Genomic DNA, 16,836 nt, shown 5'->3' with positions numbered 1-16,836 from the left:
CATTATAATGAGAATTGAGACTGACAGGGCCTCAGACAAAATTCTGTCTTGCTCTATTCAGCTTCCCCTGCCATAGACGCAACAATAACAAGCCGGGCTAACCAAGCTTCCAATAGAGCAGCACATCTGAAAACCATTGCTGTAGAGGTCATCTTGACTCAGTAATTAAGTGGCAGGAATTATTGTTGTCATCCAGTTTTGTACACATAATGTGGAGTTCAACACCAGGTCAAGTGAGAATTAGGGCAGTGAGGATTCAAATGGAAGAGAAAAAAATCCTGCACTTTGTGATTATTATAATCTAACCATACAATAGTTTCTCCCTATAACACTTCTTGTCTTTGTACAACCAGAGATAGATGACTCACTATGTTACTCAGCAACTCTCATTACACTTAAGCATTAGCTCAAATCTGAACACTTACCTTAACACCTACCCTACCTTTACCTTTACCTTAACCATAACCCTAACCCTTAACATTTTACATTTCAACTTCAATGAGGTAGGGATGTCCCAAGGATCCTGGACTTATTAGTGGTCTGACCAGGTGAATCCAGGTGAAAGCTATGATCCCTTATTGATGTCTGTTAAATCCACTTAAATCAGAGTAGACGAAGGGGAGGAGACAGGTTAAAACCTCTTGATACTCCCCATCCCGGATCCGGGAGCGTAATCATCGACTGACACTAATTAGCATAACGCAACGGACATACATATTACTAGAAAATCTTCCTATTCATGAAAATCACAAGTGAAATATACTGAGACACAGCTTAGCCTTTTGTTAATCACCCTGTCATCTCAGATTTTCAAAATATGCTTTACAGCCAAAGCAAGACAAGTATTTGTGTAAGTTTATTGATAGCCTAGCATAGCATTATGTCCAGATAGCAGCAGGTAACTTGGTCACAAATCAGAAAAGCAATCAAATTAAATTGTTTATCTTTGATGAGCTTCGGATGTTTTCACTCAACAGACTCCCAGTTAGATAGCCAATGTTAATTTTTTCCAAAAATATTATTTTTTGTAGGCGAAATAGCTCCGTTTGTTCTTCACGTTTGGCTGAGAAATCGACCGAAAACGCCGAAAAATATTCCAAATTAGCTCCATAATATCGACAGAAACATGGCAAATGTTGTTTATAATCAATCCTCAAGGTGTTTTTCAAATATCTATTCGATAATATATCCACCGGGACAATTGGTTTTTCAGTAGGACCGATTGGAAAAATGGCTACCTCTGTATTTTACGCGAGAGTCACTGAGAGCCATCAGGTGACCACTTACACAATGTAGCCGCTGACGGGTATTCTTCAACATAAATGCGTAAAACTACGTCACAATGCTGTAGACACCTTGGGAAATACGTAGAAAAAGTAATCTGGTTGATAGCCCATTCACTGCTCAATAGGGACGCATTGGAACGCAGAGCTTTCAAAACACGAGGCACTTCCGGATTGGATTTTTCTCAGGCATTCTCCTGCAATATCAGTTCTGTTATACTCACAGACAATATTTTTACAGTTTTGGAAACTTTAGAGTGTTTTCTATTCCATAAGCTGTCAATTATATGCATATTCTAGCATCTTGTCCTAACAAAATATCTCGTTTACTTTGGGTACGTTATTTTTCCAAAAATGAAAATACTGCCCCCTAGTCACAACAGGTTTAAAGAAGGATTTTTAAGCTTTGACAATCGAGACATGGATTGTGTATGCGTGCTATTCAGACGGTGAATGGGCCACACAAAATATTTAAGTGCCTTTGAACAGGTTATGGCAGTAGGTGCCAGACACACCGGTTTGAGTGTATGAAGAACTGCAACACTGCTGGGTTTTTCCACACTCAACAGTTTCTCATGTGTATCAAGAATGGTCCACCACCCAAAGGGTATCCAGCCAGCTTGACACAACTGTGGGAAGCATTGGAGTCAACATGAGCCAGCATCTTTGTGGAACACTTTCGACACCTTGTAGGGCCCATGCCCCGACGAATTGAGGCTGTTCTGAGGGCAAAAGGGGGTGCAACTCAATATTAGGAAGGTGTTTTTATTTTATTTATGTCACATACCTTGTCTGTTTGTATCAATTACATTTTCTGATGGTAACGTTACCAAAGGGGTAAACTCTCATACAAATACTGCATGCATTGGCCTCAAAAGATTAGTGCACACAAAGCATATTGTATCTGTCTAGTTTCCTTCTGCTAAGATTTGTGGGCGCAACAAAGTAGAAGCACACACATCACTAGGAGTTTCTTTTTTATTTTTCCACTTGGATTCAAGGTAATACAAATTATACACAGCTGACATAAGAGAAACACACACACCCACTCTCTACATATTGAAATAATAGGTGCTTCAACCACCCCAATAATAAAGCTATCTTTTCTCCCAGCAGCACACCTGGACTGCTTGCCAAATGGAACCTTATTCCCTATATAGTGCACTACTTTTGACCAGGGCCATAAGGGCGCTGTTCAGTAGTGCACTACGTAGACGGGTTGGTTGTTTAGCGACAAAACCTACGAGTGCGCAACTATGGGGCAAAGCAGATCGGGTTGGCTTATATTGTTGTCAAGATGTAAGCTATATTTCTTCTACAATGTTTATTGAAAACATAAATATATTTGCACAATGAGCACTTGTCGTCTCTGGAGTACACCGTTACAGTTGTTGGTTAGCTAGCTGGCATATTTTGGCCATATTAGCACTGACATGAAATCAATCAAAACACATATTAAAGAACAAGGTAAAAAGAGCCTGAAACGAGCCACTTACGATTCCCCACATGGCAGTTTGTCATTTGCGCTAGCAATCTGGCCATCCAAAATCAAAACAACACGCTGACTTCTGCCCCATGGAAGTGCCCACATCGTTTATAGGGAATAGGGTGTCATTTGGGACACACACCTGAACTTGAGCAAAGCTTCAAACTGAACCAGGTGTACCAACCAACCCCTCCGTGATCTATACATCACCAACAAAAAAGAATAATAAATACATCCGTCTTCCCATTTACGAATGTTGAACTACTACGAGATTTTTTACAAACGGTTTGACACAATGTTTTTTTTGTCTTCTCCTCACGGTGAGAATAGTCATTGGTATACAGAAGGCAAGTAATCTCTGACACTTTATTTTATTTTTTTACAAACACTGCTGTTATTGCTAATTTTCCTGCTCATTTTCTATATCCACACTGCATATAATTCCAGAGTTTCACCTCTTAACCATTTACAGAAATAATAAATACGGAAGAATAATCGGCTCAGGTATATATGTGATTGCACTTTTATTCCTCTAGACCCCCAACTATCGAACTACATAGGTAAAGTGTGGTAATACCGGTCTGATTATAAAGGGAAGAGATTATACATGTAAGCAATATATAATTATGTACAAGTAATACAACTGAACTGGTATGGTAGTGACAAAAGCACTCAATTGTATAATACAAGGGCAATCACAGATTGCAAATCCTCTAGGCCGTAATAAAAATGTCCTGTGCTCTCTCCTTCTCTTAATGTATGTTCCCAAACTTTAATGCCTAGTCTGGAAAACTTTAAATGGAAAATCAACCATTCATATACTAATCTGAGGGTTCATAGGTCAAGTCCAGGTGGCACACCATGTCCAGGAAGTCAGCCAAACGGTGAGCTTCACACCAGATCATATTCGGGTGCCTTTTCTTATCATTACTTATTTTACTGCAACTATGAATATGCTAACTTATTGTAGCATCATGGTACATTCGTTCAAAACATGGTCACATCATCTGCGATCTCATGTATTTGGTTTGGGAGTTGTAGGTGTTGGCATTCTAATTTCTCAGAGATAAATACTTATTTTGGTGAATTACATACAATATTGGGAACATACAATACATGTCATCAGTGACATACTGCTGGTCGCTGTCTCTGAGTGTCAGACATTTTTGCACAGCTCTGAAACATTTCCCTTTTATGATAATTTTGTACTCGGTCATAACAAAAAAGCAAACATTTAGCTCCACATTTTTTCCTCGTCTTTTCTGTTAGGACCTGCACACATCCACACGCACCCGTGCACTCACACACCAGCAAAAAGCAAATAGTTCACTCTGAAACCAGTTAACTTTTCATTTCGAAGAACTGGAAGGTCAAATACTGTCCTGACATAGTGAGTGAAGAGCTAGTGGCTAGAAGCTAGCCTAATGCTACATGGACCCTAATAGGAATAGCATAGAGGCTAACTGCTAGCCTAATGCTATTTGGACCCTAACAGGAATAGTCTAGCAACTAACTGATAACCTAATGCTATCTGGACCCTAACACGGAGAGCCTAGTGGCTAACTTATAACCTCATGCTGTCTGGACCCGAACAGGGATGGGGAAAGGTATTTTGGCCACCAGGAGGTACAGAAGTCATGGCACATTAGGTAAAGGAGATTCTGGCTAGCTCTTTGTTATAATGCACAGAAAAGTAGTAAAAAAAAAATAAGAGTCTGTTTTCTTTCAAACTGAAATGTCTCTCCCCATGATGTCGGACTTGGTTCCATTATGCTGGTTCTCCGTATTGGTTGCCGTTCTTCTCGCTCCTCTTCAGCTGATCTCTGTTCAGTCGTTGTGCAGTTTCTCAACACCACCCTGAAGGGAGAGAGGGGAAACCCCATGTTCAAATATCATGTACAATGTCTCAATCAACAAAAGCATCTTCTAAATTGCATATATTATAATATTATAAACCAGGTGGTTCGAACCCTGAATACTGATTGGCTGAAAGTCATGGTATATCAGACCGTATACCAGGGGTATGACAAAACATAACTTTTTACTGTTCTAATTACGTCGGTAAGCAGTTCATAATAGCAATAAGGCACCTCTGGGGTTTGTGGTATATGACCAATATACCATTGCTAAGGGCTGTATCCAGACAATCTGCGTTGCCTGTATATTAGCCATATACCACACCTCCTCGGGCCTTATTGTTTAATTGTACACTGAGTGTACAAAACCATTAGGAACACCTTCCTAATATTGAGTTGCACCACCTTTTGCCCTCAGAAAAGCCTCAATTCCTTGTGGCATGGCCCCTACAAGGTGTCGAAAGTATTCCACAGGGATGCTGGCCCATGTGGACTCCAATGCTTCCCACAGTTGTGTCAAGTTGGCTGGATGTCTTTTGGGTGGGCTATTCTTGACACACACAGGAAACTGTTGAACGTGAACCCCAGCAGTGTTGCAGTTCTTGACACACCCAAACTGGTGCGCCTGGCACCTACTACCATATCGCATTCAAAGGCAGTTAAATATTTTATGTTGCCCATTCACTGTCTGAATGGCACACATACACAATTCATGTCTCAATTGTCAAGGCTTAAAAATCCTTCTTTATCCTGTCTCCTCCCCTTCAACTACACTGGTTTAAGTGGATTTAACAGGTGACATCAATAAGGGATCATGGTCAGTCTGTGACGGAAAGAGCATGTTCCTAATGTTTTGTCCACTCAGTGTAAATGCTATTTTATTCTGAATTGTGACCACTAATATGCCGTTTTATTCTATCTTGGAAAATATAGGAGGTATAGTGGTGATGTCCCAAAGGGCACCGTGCACCTTACTTTTGATCAGGGTGCCATTTGGGACACAGACATACTGTTACGACTAACTCCCATGGTGCTGCCCTTCAACCTTTCCTTGTTATGGGTCCTTGCTATCCGGGCGTTCCGTTTTGTACACTCAGTGTATCATCCACAATGGGGATTAGAGAAGAACACTATTGATGACTTTTACCTAAGGCTCAGTTCCGAGTCCTTTACGGTAGACTATAGGACTATTCTACAGTGGACCATGGGGTCCTATGTATAGGCATAGCTGTGAGAAGATTCTCCTACGTTGGAGTTGTAGTAAAATGTGATATTCCTTCCTCTAGGCCTCCCTTAACCTCTTAGAGCTCTAGGGGCGCTATTTCATTTTTGGATAAAAAACGTTCCCGTTTTAAGCGCGATATTATGTCACGAAAAGATGCTCGACTATGCATATTCTTGACAGTTTTGGAAAGAAAACACTCTGAAGTTTCAGAATCTGCAAAGATTTTGTCTGTAAGTGCCCCAGAACTCATTCTACAGGCGAAACCAAGATGATGCATCACCCAGGAATTAGCAGAATTTCTGAAGCTCTGTTTTCCATTCTCTCCTTATATGGCTGTGATTGCGCAAGGAATGAGCCTACACTTTCTGTCGTTCGCCCAAGGTCTTAGCAGCATTGTGACGTATTTGTAGGCATATCATTGGAAGATTGGCCATAAGAGACTACATTTTCCAGAGGTCCGCCCGGTGTCCTTTGTCTAAATTTGTGCGTAATCTTCAGGTGCAGGCATTTTCTCCTGGGATTCAGGAGAGAAAGCATGTTTCCAAGAACGATGTATCAATGAAGAGATATGTGAAAAACACCTTGAGGATTGATTCTAAACAACGTTTGCCATGTTTTCAGTCGATATTATGGAGTTAATTTGGAAAAAAGTTTGCGTTTTGAGGACTGAATTTATGGATTTTTTTTGGTAGCCAAATGTGATGTATAAAACGGAGCTATTTCTAATACACAAGGAATCTTTTTGGAAAAACTGAGCATCTGCTATCTAACTGAGAGTATCCTCATTGAAAACATCAGAAGTTCTTCAAAGGTAAATGATTTTATTTGAAGGCTTTTATGTTTTTGTTAATGTTGCGTGCTGGATGCTAACGCTAATGCTAACGCTAAATGCTAACGCGAAATGCTAACTCTAGCTAGCTACTTTTACACAAATGATTGTTTTCCTATGGTTGAGAAGCATATTTTGAAAATCTGAGATGACAGTGTTGTTTACAAAAGGCTAAGCTTGAGAGATGGCATATTTATTTCATTTCATTTGCGATTTTCATAAATAGTTAACGTTGTGTTATGCTAATGAGCTTGCTGATAGATTTACACAATCCTGGATACAGGGTTTTTTTCATAGCTAAACGTGACGCAGAAAACGGAGCGATTTGTCCTAAACAAATAATCTTTCAGGAAAAACTGAACATTTGCTATCTGAGAGTCTCCTCATTGAAAACATCTGAAGTTCTTCAAAGGTAAATGATTTTTTTGAATGCTTTTCTGTTTTTTTGTGTAAATGTTGCCAGCTGAATGCTAATGCTAAATGCTACGTTAGCCATCAATACTGTTACACAAATGCTTGTTTTGCAATGGTTGAGAAGCATATTTTGAAAATCTGAGATGACAGTGTTGTTAACAAAAGGCTAAGCTTGAGAGCTAGCATATTTATTTCATTTCATTTGCGATTTTCATGAATAGTTAACGTTGCGTTATGGTAATGAGCTTGAGTCTGTATTCACGAACCCGGATCCGGGATGGGGAGATCAGAAAGGTTAACTGTATACAGTCTGGAAGAAAAAGTGCTCCCTCTCACCCATTCCTCTCGATTTAGAACATCCAGTCAGAGCACTCACTCATGTGCTAAGCATATGTAGAACATACATCCCAAAACTTAGAACAGGGGCTCTGTTCAGTTAATTTACTTTCCCTTATACAATCAGTTATATACAGTATAACTGGCTCTATAAACAGCTATAGGCTACTGATGAAGGACTAAAAGGAACAGCACATTGCTTTTAGCATTTTCAATAATGTTATTTATTAAGACATTATTTCAGCCATTTCAAACTCTCTGAAGCACAAAAAGCTGGGTGGAGCCATTTTTTAAAGTTTGTGTGTGTCAGATATCAAAAAGTATTAGTCAGCGGCTCAACAATTCAATCGCTGGTTAATCGAGAAACATGAAGATGCAAGTTTGAAAAGACTGAATGAAAGTTAAAGTCTTAATCCATCTCACAGAGAGAGCGCAATCAAGAGTGAGAAAAAAAAGAAAGGAAGAGCAAGCAAGGGCTAGTGCCAACTGCCAACATTTCAAAGCCCATCAAACAAAAACAACAAGCTGAAAATGACCCTTTGATACACATTTGGCTCTAGGACTGGCTCGCTACTGTGAAAAACAAAACAACATGCTTAATCTGTTTTCACACTTTAATTGAGTCAAACTGAATAACGGACATGACCCTGAAGGATTCTACACAGAATAAGGGCCGACTTCGGCAGTACACCTGGTAAAGGCATTATAGCCGACACTGTGGCGTCAGGCTTTTTCCTCTCACAAAAGTTTGTACCACATGAACATGTCAATGTGCTGTGTCAATGTGTTCATGTGCTTTACAATCCAGAAGAATTTGACTAAGAAAATGGGGGGGGGGGGGGCAGGACTTACCATGGCTAGCTGGCGTCCTATGTTTCCTGCAGTCACTCCCCCCGAGAAGAATATGCATGGAAGCCAAGAGCGCACATACAGAAAGTCTGGATATGTGTATCTACAGGAGAGGGAGAAAAATACATCAGATTAAATTAAGTATCTGCCCCATTAGTCAAATCTAGCCTCAAATAAGACACGTGTCGAGTCCTAAAACAGGAAAGGCAAGTTAAACACAGATCTCGGGAAGGGGGAAAAGCAGCATTATTAAAGTTTGGTAAAAAAATATAAAATCATCTTGCCTCTCAATCTCATCTCTCTCCCTCTTCCCTTCACTCAACAGAAGCTGCGGAGGCCTTTTGAACTCAGCTCTTTGTAAGAACCCTCACTGAAGCAACAGAGTGCTCCTCCTTCCCAGGACATTTTTGAAGAGGTTCCACAGAGGCAGGTAGGAGGGCCAATAATTGGGCATAGAGGCAAGGGGGACTCCAAAATAATTGCTTTCATTTCATCGGTCAGATCCTCTTTGATGGAATCAAGTGACTGGGACCAGTTCCAGAAAATATACTTAAATACGTCATTCACAAAGCAGATATCTTTTTTTAAAAGACACCTCATTTGATTCACTGGCTATTCTCAAACTATGAGGTAAGTAAATGATACCATAATGTCCACGAAAAGGTAGGTGTTGTTGCAAACCGTGCCAATATATCCTCCAAATACTGGCTTTGAGGGTATTATCACTTTTATACAACGGGTTACCAACATATTGAAATAATGATTGACATATTTTCATTAAAAACATTATTTTGATTAATTTATTCATACTATTTAATCCTTCCACAAGATATAGTCCCGACACAAATCTAAGGCTGCTGTTCTGTATCTATGGACGCGACCCAGTCGTTCTTTCTAAATGTTCCATTGCCATACTGGCTGGCAACGTTCTTATGCCTTGCTTGCTACCTAGCCAACTACGGCTAACTTACAGTCAAGTCAAAAAGTGCAGACAGAATAACAGCAAAGTAGCTGCATTTGCATAAGCAGTTTTCTAGTGATTTGTTTTTGGATACATCCATAACAATGAGCTAATGAGGAGCGATTTCACCTGGAATAGAAGATGTGCTCACTCGTCAGGACAATGTTGTTCAGAGGAGCTAGCCAACAACACAGTCATAGGTTCACAATCACTTCAAACTGAAGCTGGAAAGACTGCAAATTAGCTGGGGTTTGTCTTACCTTTTATCAATTGACATTTTCTGTATAAATCCATAAAAATTATGCCAGCTGATTCATGATTGACTGTTTGACTCTGCCTGTCTCGTCCTGACACGTTCATTACTATAGGTCAGCAGCAGATCGAATTTAAATATTGAAACAATGTTGCAAATGTTGGAGAGACAGACAGCAAGGTTTATACAAATTTCCGCTGTTGAAAACTAAATGTTAGTCTAATAGAAATGTGAGATAATGTCTTGATGCATTTTATAGTGGAGATCAAATTTATAAATTGCCTGGCTGGGCTGATGAGACAATGGATTTCGCAGTCAGATGGAACAGAGTAAATTAAAATGCCTGTGGCAACTTGTGGAATAGACACCGGCTGGAATGCGGTTTTAATCAATCAGCATTCAGGATTAGACACACCCGTTGTATAATAACATAATAATATGGTCCTGTGTAGCTCAGTTGTTAGAGCATGGCACTTGCTACGTCGGGAATATGGATTCATTCCCTATTGGTGCCACCCATATGAAAAATGTATTCCTTGAATAAGAGAGTCTCCTAAACGGCATATATTATTATTATCTCACCAAAATATCCTATCCATGCATTTTTTACAGTTCGTGCTGCATGGTCAATCCGACGTCTGCATTGGCCGTGCAGCATTTACTGTGATAAGGCCTCTGCAGAAGTCAGAGCATTCATACTTACTGTGCTTCGCAGAGCTGTTGTGAAGGAAGTTGTCAGGGAAGTGAGTTTCCGTGTTTATATACAGGACCTTTCGCCCCCACCTACCATTAACCAATCATTTCAATGAGGAGGTACAGTTGAAGTCGGAAGTTTACATGCACTTAGGTTGGAGTCATTAAAACTTGTTTTTCAACCACCCCACAAATTTCTTGTAAACAAACTATAGTTTTGGCAAGTCGGTTAGGACATCTACTTTGTGCATGACACAAGTAATTTTGCCAACAATTGTTTACAGATTATTTAACATTTAATTCTCTGTATCACAATTCCAGTGGGTCAGAAGTTTACATGCACTAAGTTGACTGTGCCTTTAAACAGCTTGGAAAATTCCAGAAATATGTGTCATGGCTTTAGAAGCTCCTGATAGGCTAATTGACATCATTTGAGTCAATTGGAGGTGTACCTGTGGATGTATTTCAAGGCCTGCCTTCAAACTCAGTGCCTCTTGCTCTTTGCTTGACACCATGAGAAAATCTAAAGAAATCAGTCAAGACCTCAGAAAATAAATTGTAGACATCCACAAGTCTGGTTCATCCTTGGGAGCAATTTCCAGATGCCTGAAGGTACCACGTTCATCTGTACAAACAATAGTACGCAAGTATAAACACTACGGGACCACGCAGCCGTCATACCGCTCTTAGAGATAAACGTACTTTGGTGCAAAAGGTGCAAATCAATCCCAGAACAGCAAAGGACCTTGTGAAGATGCCGGAGGAAACAGGTACAAAAGTATCTATATCCACAGTAAAACGAGTCCTATATTAACTTAACCTGAAAGGCCGCTCAGCAAGGAAGAAGCCACTGCTCCAAAACCGCCATAAAAAAGCCAGACTACTGTTTGCAACTGCACATGGGGACAAAGATTGTACATTTTGGAGAAATGTCCTCTGGTCTGATGAAACAAAAATATAACTGTTTGGTCATAATGACCATCGTTATGTTTGGAAGAAAAAGGGGGATGCTTGTAAGCCGAGGAACACCATCCCAACTGTGAAGCACGGGGGTGGCAGCATCATGTTGTGGTGGTGCTTTGCTGCAGGAGGGACTGGTGCACTTCACAAAATAGATGGCAACATGAGGATGGAAAATGATGTGGATAAATTGAAGCAACATTTCAAGACATCAGTCAGGAAGTTAAGGCTTTGTCGCAAATGGGTCTTCCAAATGGACAATGACCCCAACCATACTTCCAAAGTTGTGGCAAAATGGCTTAAGGACAACAAAGTCAAGGTATTGGAGTGGCCATTATAAAGCCCTGACCTCAATCATGGCATGCGAGCAAGGAGGCCTACAAACCTGACTCAGTTACACCAGCTCTGTCAGGAGGAATGGGCCAAAATTCACCCAACTTATTGTGGGAAGCTTGTGGAAGGCTACCCGAAACATTTGACCCAAGTTAACTTATTTGGGGTAGGGAGCAGTATTTTCACGTCCGGATGAAAAGCGTGCCCAGAGTAAACTGCCTGCTACTCAGGCCCAGATGCAAGGATATGCATATTATTAGTAGATTTGGATAAACACTCTGAAGTTTCTAAAACTGTTTAAATGATGTATGTGAGTATAACAGAACTCATATGGCAGGCAAAAACCAGAGAAAAAAATCCAACCAGGAAGTGGGAAATCTGAGGTTTGTAAGTTTTCATGTCTTAGCCTATCCAATATACAGTGTCTGTGGGGTCATATTGCACTTCCTAATGCTTCCACTAGATGTCAACAGTCTTTAGAACGTTGTTTCAGGCTTCTACTGTGAAGTGGGAGAGAATGAGAGCTGATTGAGTCATGGGTCTGCCAGAAGGCCATGTGCTCAGTCAGGCGCGCACCCGTGAGAGTTAGCTCCGTTCCCTTTCATTTCTAAAGACAAAGGAATTCTCCGGTTGAAACATTATTGAAGATTTCTGATAAAAACATCCTAAAGATTGATTATATACATCGTTTGACATGTTCCTACGAACTGTAATATAACTTTTTTGACTTTGTCTGGACATAGTGCTTGCGCATTTGGTTACTGTACTAAATGCGCGAACAAAAAGGAGTTATTTGGATATAAATGATTTAATTAATCGAACAAAACTAACATTTATTATGGAACTGGGATTCCTGGAAGTGCACTCTGATGAAGATCATCAAAGGTAAGTGAATATTTATAATGCTATTTCTGACTTTTGTTGACTCCATAACATGGCGTGTATCTGTATTGCTTGTTTTGGTCTGAGCGCTGTACTCAGATTATTCCATGGTGTGCTTTTTCCTTAAAGCTTTTTTGAAATCTGACACAGTGGTTGCATTAAAGAGAAGTATATCTTTAATTCCATGCATAAGTTGTATTTTCATCAACATTTATGATGAGTTTCTGTAAATTGACGTAGCTCTCTGCACTTTCACCAGATGTTTTGGAGGCAAAACATAACAACGCACTAATGTAAACAGAGATTTTTGGAAATAATAATGAACTTTATCAAACAAAACATATGTATTGTGTAACATGAAGTCCTTTGAGTGCCATCTGATGAAGATCAAAGGTTAGTGATTAATTTGATCTCTATTTCTGCTTTTTGTGACTCCTCTCTTTGGCTGAAAAAATTGCTTTTTTTGTGACTAGGCACTGACCTAACATAATCGCATGGTATGCTTTTGTCGTAAAGCTTTTTTGAAATCAGACATTGTGGTGGGATTAACAACAAGTTTATCTTTAAGATTTCTGTTGTTTGAATTTGGCGCCCTGCACTTTCACTGGATGTTGGTCAGGTGGGACATTAGCGTCCCACGTACCCTAGAGAGGTTAAACAATTTAAAGGCAATGCTACCAAATACTAATTGAGTGTATGTAAACTTCTGACCCACTGATGAAAGGAATAAAAGCTGAAATAAATCACTCTCTACAATTACTTTGACATTTCACATTCTTAAAATAAAGTGGTGATTCTAACTGACCTAAGACAGGACATTTTTACTAGGATTAAATGTCAGGAATTGTGAAAAACTGAGTTTAAATGTATTTGGCTAAGGTGTATGTAAACGTCTGACTTCAGCTGTATATACGGAGCCCTCTGCATTGTTACAACATTTGGGAGGTGCACAGCGATGCAGCACAGAGCTCAATTTGGTCTCTGCGTGACTCCGGAGGCGCCTTAATTGCATCACACCATCCATATGGAGTCTCTGACCACATTTTCGGATCAAGCATAAATTGGCTCTTAAGAGTAACATGGAAAAATAAAAGCATGATTTGACTTACTGATATACACCGTTGTAGACCAGCAGCTGTGTGATAACGGTGGCAAGGAATGCCGTCCCAATGCCCAGGCCGAAGCCACTCCTCGAGCGGTCAAAGGTCCACCATAGTCCCAGGGAAAGGGCAGCCAGGGTCAGGGACAGCTGGACATTATTGGCAAAGTCTAGTTTCTGTGAGATGGAGCAGTTAAGGGCAAAAATAAGACTATTTGTTTGCATAGGTTCCAATCTAGCTTACTGCCCTTTGACACAACCTCTCCCTATCTGTGATCCTCTCTCAGTATCTGCTCAGTAAAGAATCCCTTAAAATACGTTTCAAAATGCGTTTAAAAAAAAGATTGTATTTGTTTGACTGTTGCAGCAAAGCGTTAGTGTGGGTGGCACAAGCAGTGTATGTTTGAAGCAACTAAGTTCCATACATACTTAGAAAGTATGTCAAGGAGTCAAAACAAGCAGGAATGCAGTTGGGACTTCCATCCACTGTCCCACTGACACTAGATCAATTGCCTTCAAGGCTGTAAAAGTAGCAAAACAACAATGGAGTGTACAGTGACGCCTCTTCCTATACGCAGATTACATGCTGCGCGTTTGGCCCAGAGGTCGCATGGGGGCCCTCAACCTAAAAAAAGGAACCCCATCGGGGTCTCAACTTACACAAATTTGGTAGCGCATCAGCAGTTTCCCACTTGTTATGCCAGTCACTCAATTGCTAGGTAAGGTAGTCTAGCCAGCTATCTAAACCTTGCAGTATGCCTAATCATCACCAAATTAACGACCGGGCATGCAGGGCATATGCTCAGGGGCCCTGACCTCCAGGGGCCCCCATAGATCTTTTTGTTATTGTCCATCTCACACAGATATCATATGAACATGGAATACGTAATGGCAAAATGTGAAGAATTTCAGAAAATACATTTGTGCACTAAAAAATAAACAAAATGCTTTGCCAAGAGGGGGCATTAAAACGTTTTGCCTGCAAGGTGGGGGGGGGGGAGGGGGGCCTCCCGACCAAATCTTGCTTATGGCCCCCAAAAGGAGTGTATATCAAACTAATCACAGAATGTTACTCATCTATGTATTCCACATTAATTAGTCCACAACATCCTTGTTTAAGATCTGGACGTGCTAAACATCACTGGTATAAATATGTGTCAGTCCGTCTCTAGATTGAAGATAACATGAGAGTGTGCACATTGTGACATTGTTATAGAAAGGATACAGCACTGGCATGGTTGATGCCAACAAATACTGCAATGCATCTCATGACACTGGCCCATTCCCTTTTGAACTTGTGGGGCTCTCCGAGATGGCTGTCGATGCAGGGGTATAGCAGGCCAACAACAGCTGCAGAAAGGACATTTGAGTTAGTACATCACTGAATAGTTTACATACAAACCAAACTGGCTCATGTTGTTTTAAGGGCTTGAACATTCTGAATTTCTTTGAGTTTCAATTTGGGGGTAAAAAAATGGCAGAAATGAAACAAACAACATGATTGCTTTCTAGTTTCACTTTCAGGCACACATGATTATTTCTCTCTTATCAGTCCTTGCACAAACATGTCTGCAACCGAGTGATAAAAGATAAGTCTGGAACATTGTAGTATATCACTGAAATAAAAACGTTTACATTCGTATTTATTTTAAGTGTGAACCGTTGTAGCCTACTTCTCAAGAACATGGGGGACGGGTTGGTGGTGAAAATAATGTATTTAATTCTGACTGCACAGTGCACACGACTTCCTTGTTTCTCTTTTTCGATAGTGGCATGTTCGAGGCAACAGCCAATTATGGACCGCCTCCACAGCTCACCCGTTATGAAAGCAGCCAATGAAAACACAGCACACCCATAATGACTCTCTATGTCCGGCTGTTTCTAGGGAAGCCTATTGGAGCATTGGAGGGCAATATAAATACTACTGTATGGTTTTCCCAGACAAAACACTCATCATTATATGGCCTCGTGGCTGCGAGAACACTTACATAATGGATCATAACAATGATAATGATGGAAAAAAACTGTAAATGATTATGTAGTCCAGGTTATAGTTGGTAGCCTATAATGGCATCATGAAACACACAAGCTCCCCCCTAAAAGCCCAATTCACATTCCTTTCTCCAAATTAGAAGTAGGCCTACATAGCAATCTCATTCACTCAGACAGAATGATAAACTATAGGTTTTTGGAAAAGTAACAACTCACCAGCTGCCGTGCCGCAGCAAGGGGGAATCCACCACGCCGATGAAAACAAAGTTGCCATCACCTCTTCGGGAAACAAAGTCACATTTCTTTGAACCTGTAGCAAGTTGAGCACCAACGCAAGAAATACTCCCACGGTGAAAAGGACTAGACCCCGTCTGATTAAGTTTGCTGTTTGCACACTGTGCAGCGAGCCGTATACATTGCTAAGCACTGATGTGATAATCGACATCATTTCTTCAGCCTTCGATGCGACCCAGTTTTCCCTATAATAATTCTTAGATTCCACCCTCGATGTACAAGAGCGTCTCCAGCAGTGTTCTTCTAGTCTTGGCATTTGGCACTTCAGCGCTGGAGAACAACAGATGCGTTATTAGATTGTAGCTAACACAGGTATGCCTCATTTAAATTGGATCTAATCTAACTGTTTGTGTCTAGAGCAGACTGACCTTTGTAGCCCATGCTTTTCTCAAGCTGATTTGCCACAATCTCGCTATGATTATACTATCAATTGACAATAGCAAAGCATATATATCTCTTCTTACCTTGTTCTTCAGACGTTCACACTGTCTGATCGAGCGAGACCCGATTTTGTTCATCCGACAATGCTGTGCGTTTTGCTGCTCTCAGACTGTTATCACGGTGTTTGGTCACATCATCGTTTGAGTGAGAGAGAGAAAAAGCTTCTATATCATTCCTAACAGCAGACCTCATAGCAGAGACAGACTTCCTCTGCAGAAAACAATCACAGCTGTGTCGGGTGAGTAGTGTCGGCCAATGGGAGCGAGGCGGGTGATATGACGCAACGACACCCCACCGCCCCCTCGTTCAGGACAGCCACAAGAGTCTGGCGCTTGCGTTCGTGCTGTCTGTCTGTATTCGTGGAAGGGTGGAGTAGGATACGTAAACCAGTGAATTATTTCAAACAAAGTGAGCAAACATACAATTGAAAACGAAACAAACGTATTCAAAAGTCATTCCGATTAAGCAGGTTGTACATTTTACACAGGTCTACTTCAACAGGCATGTTTAGTTAGTGTGATAGTTCGTAAAGGCCCGACATCAATTCTGGCAGGTGATCTTTTAAACATCCACTCCAGTACAAAGCTTCCAGGCAGATTGGTAAAAACCAGGTCAGCCAGACACTGGAGAATTTGCCTTGTCCAAATATA

General features: G+C 40.6%; 1 protein-coding gene across 1 annotated transcript; it reads right to left on the bottom strand.

Moving 5' to 3' along the window:
- Positions 1-2,247: 2,247 nt before the first annotated feature.
- Positions 2,248-16,438, bottom strand: insig1 (insulin induced gene 1). The gene is made up of 6 exons (XM_021563023.2): positions 16,210-16,438; positions 15,668-16,015; positions 14,685-14,809; positions 13,470-13,636; positions 8,282-8,381; positions 2,248-4,626 (listed from the first exon to the last, which is right to left on the bottom strand). The coding sequence occupies exons 2-6, from the start codon at positions 15,999-16,001 to the stop codon at positions 4,597-4,599; spliced, it is 756 nt and encodes a 251-aa protein (XP_021418698.1). The 5' UTR covers positions 16,002-16,015; positions 16,210-16,438; the 3' UTR covers positions 2,248-4,596.
- Between the last annotated feature and the right edge of the window lie 398 nt (positions 16,439-16,836).

This window comes from Oncorhynchus mykiss, chromosome 15 (assembly GCF_013265735.2).
Source record: "Oncorhynchus mykiss isolate Arlee chromosome 15, USDA_OmykA_1.1, whole genome shotgun sequence".
In the NCBI taxonomy this organism is placed as follows: domain Eukaryota; kingdom Metazoa; phylum Chordata; class Actinopteri; order Salmoniformes; family Salmonidae; genus Oncorhynchus; species Oncorhynchus mykiss.
This window is presented reverse-complemented; position numbering and strand designations above follow the sequence as displayed.

What these genes read in the sequence shown, in the direction of transcription:
- insig1 (XM_021563023.2), bottom strand. Translation starts at nt 16,001, where the DNA reads ATGCCAAGACTAGAAGAACACTGCTGGAGACGCTCTTGTACATCGAGG. An exon ending in TTGCTGCGGCACGGCAGCTG is followed by an intron (nt 14,810 to 15,667) that starts GTGAGTTGTTAC and finishes TCCTTTCTGCAG; the next exon opens with CTGTTGTTGGCCTGCTATAC. An exon ending in GTCTACAACGGTGTATATCA is followed by an intron (nt 8,382 to 13,469) that starts GTAAGTCAAATC and finishes CCTCTCCTGTAG; the next exon opens with ATACACATATCCAGACTTTC.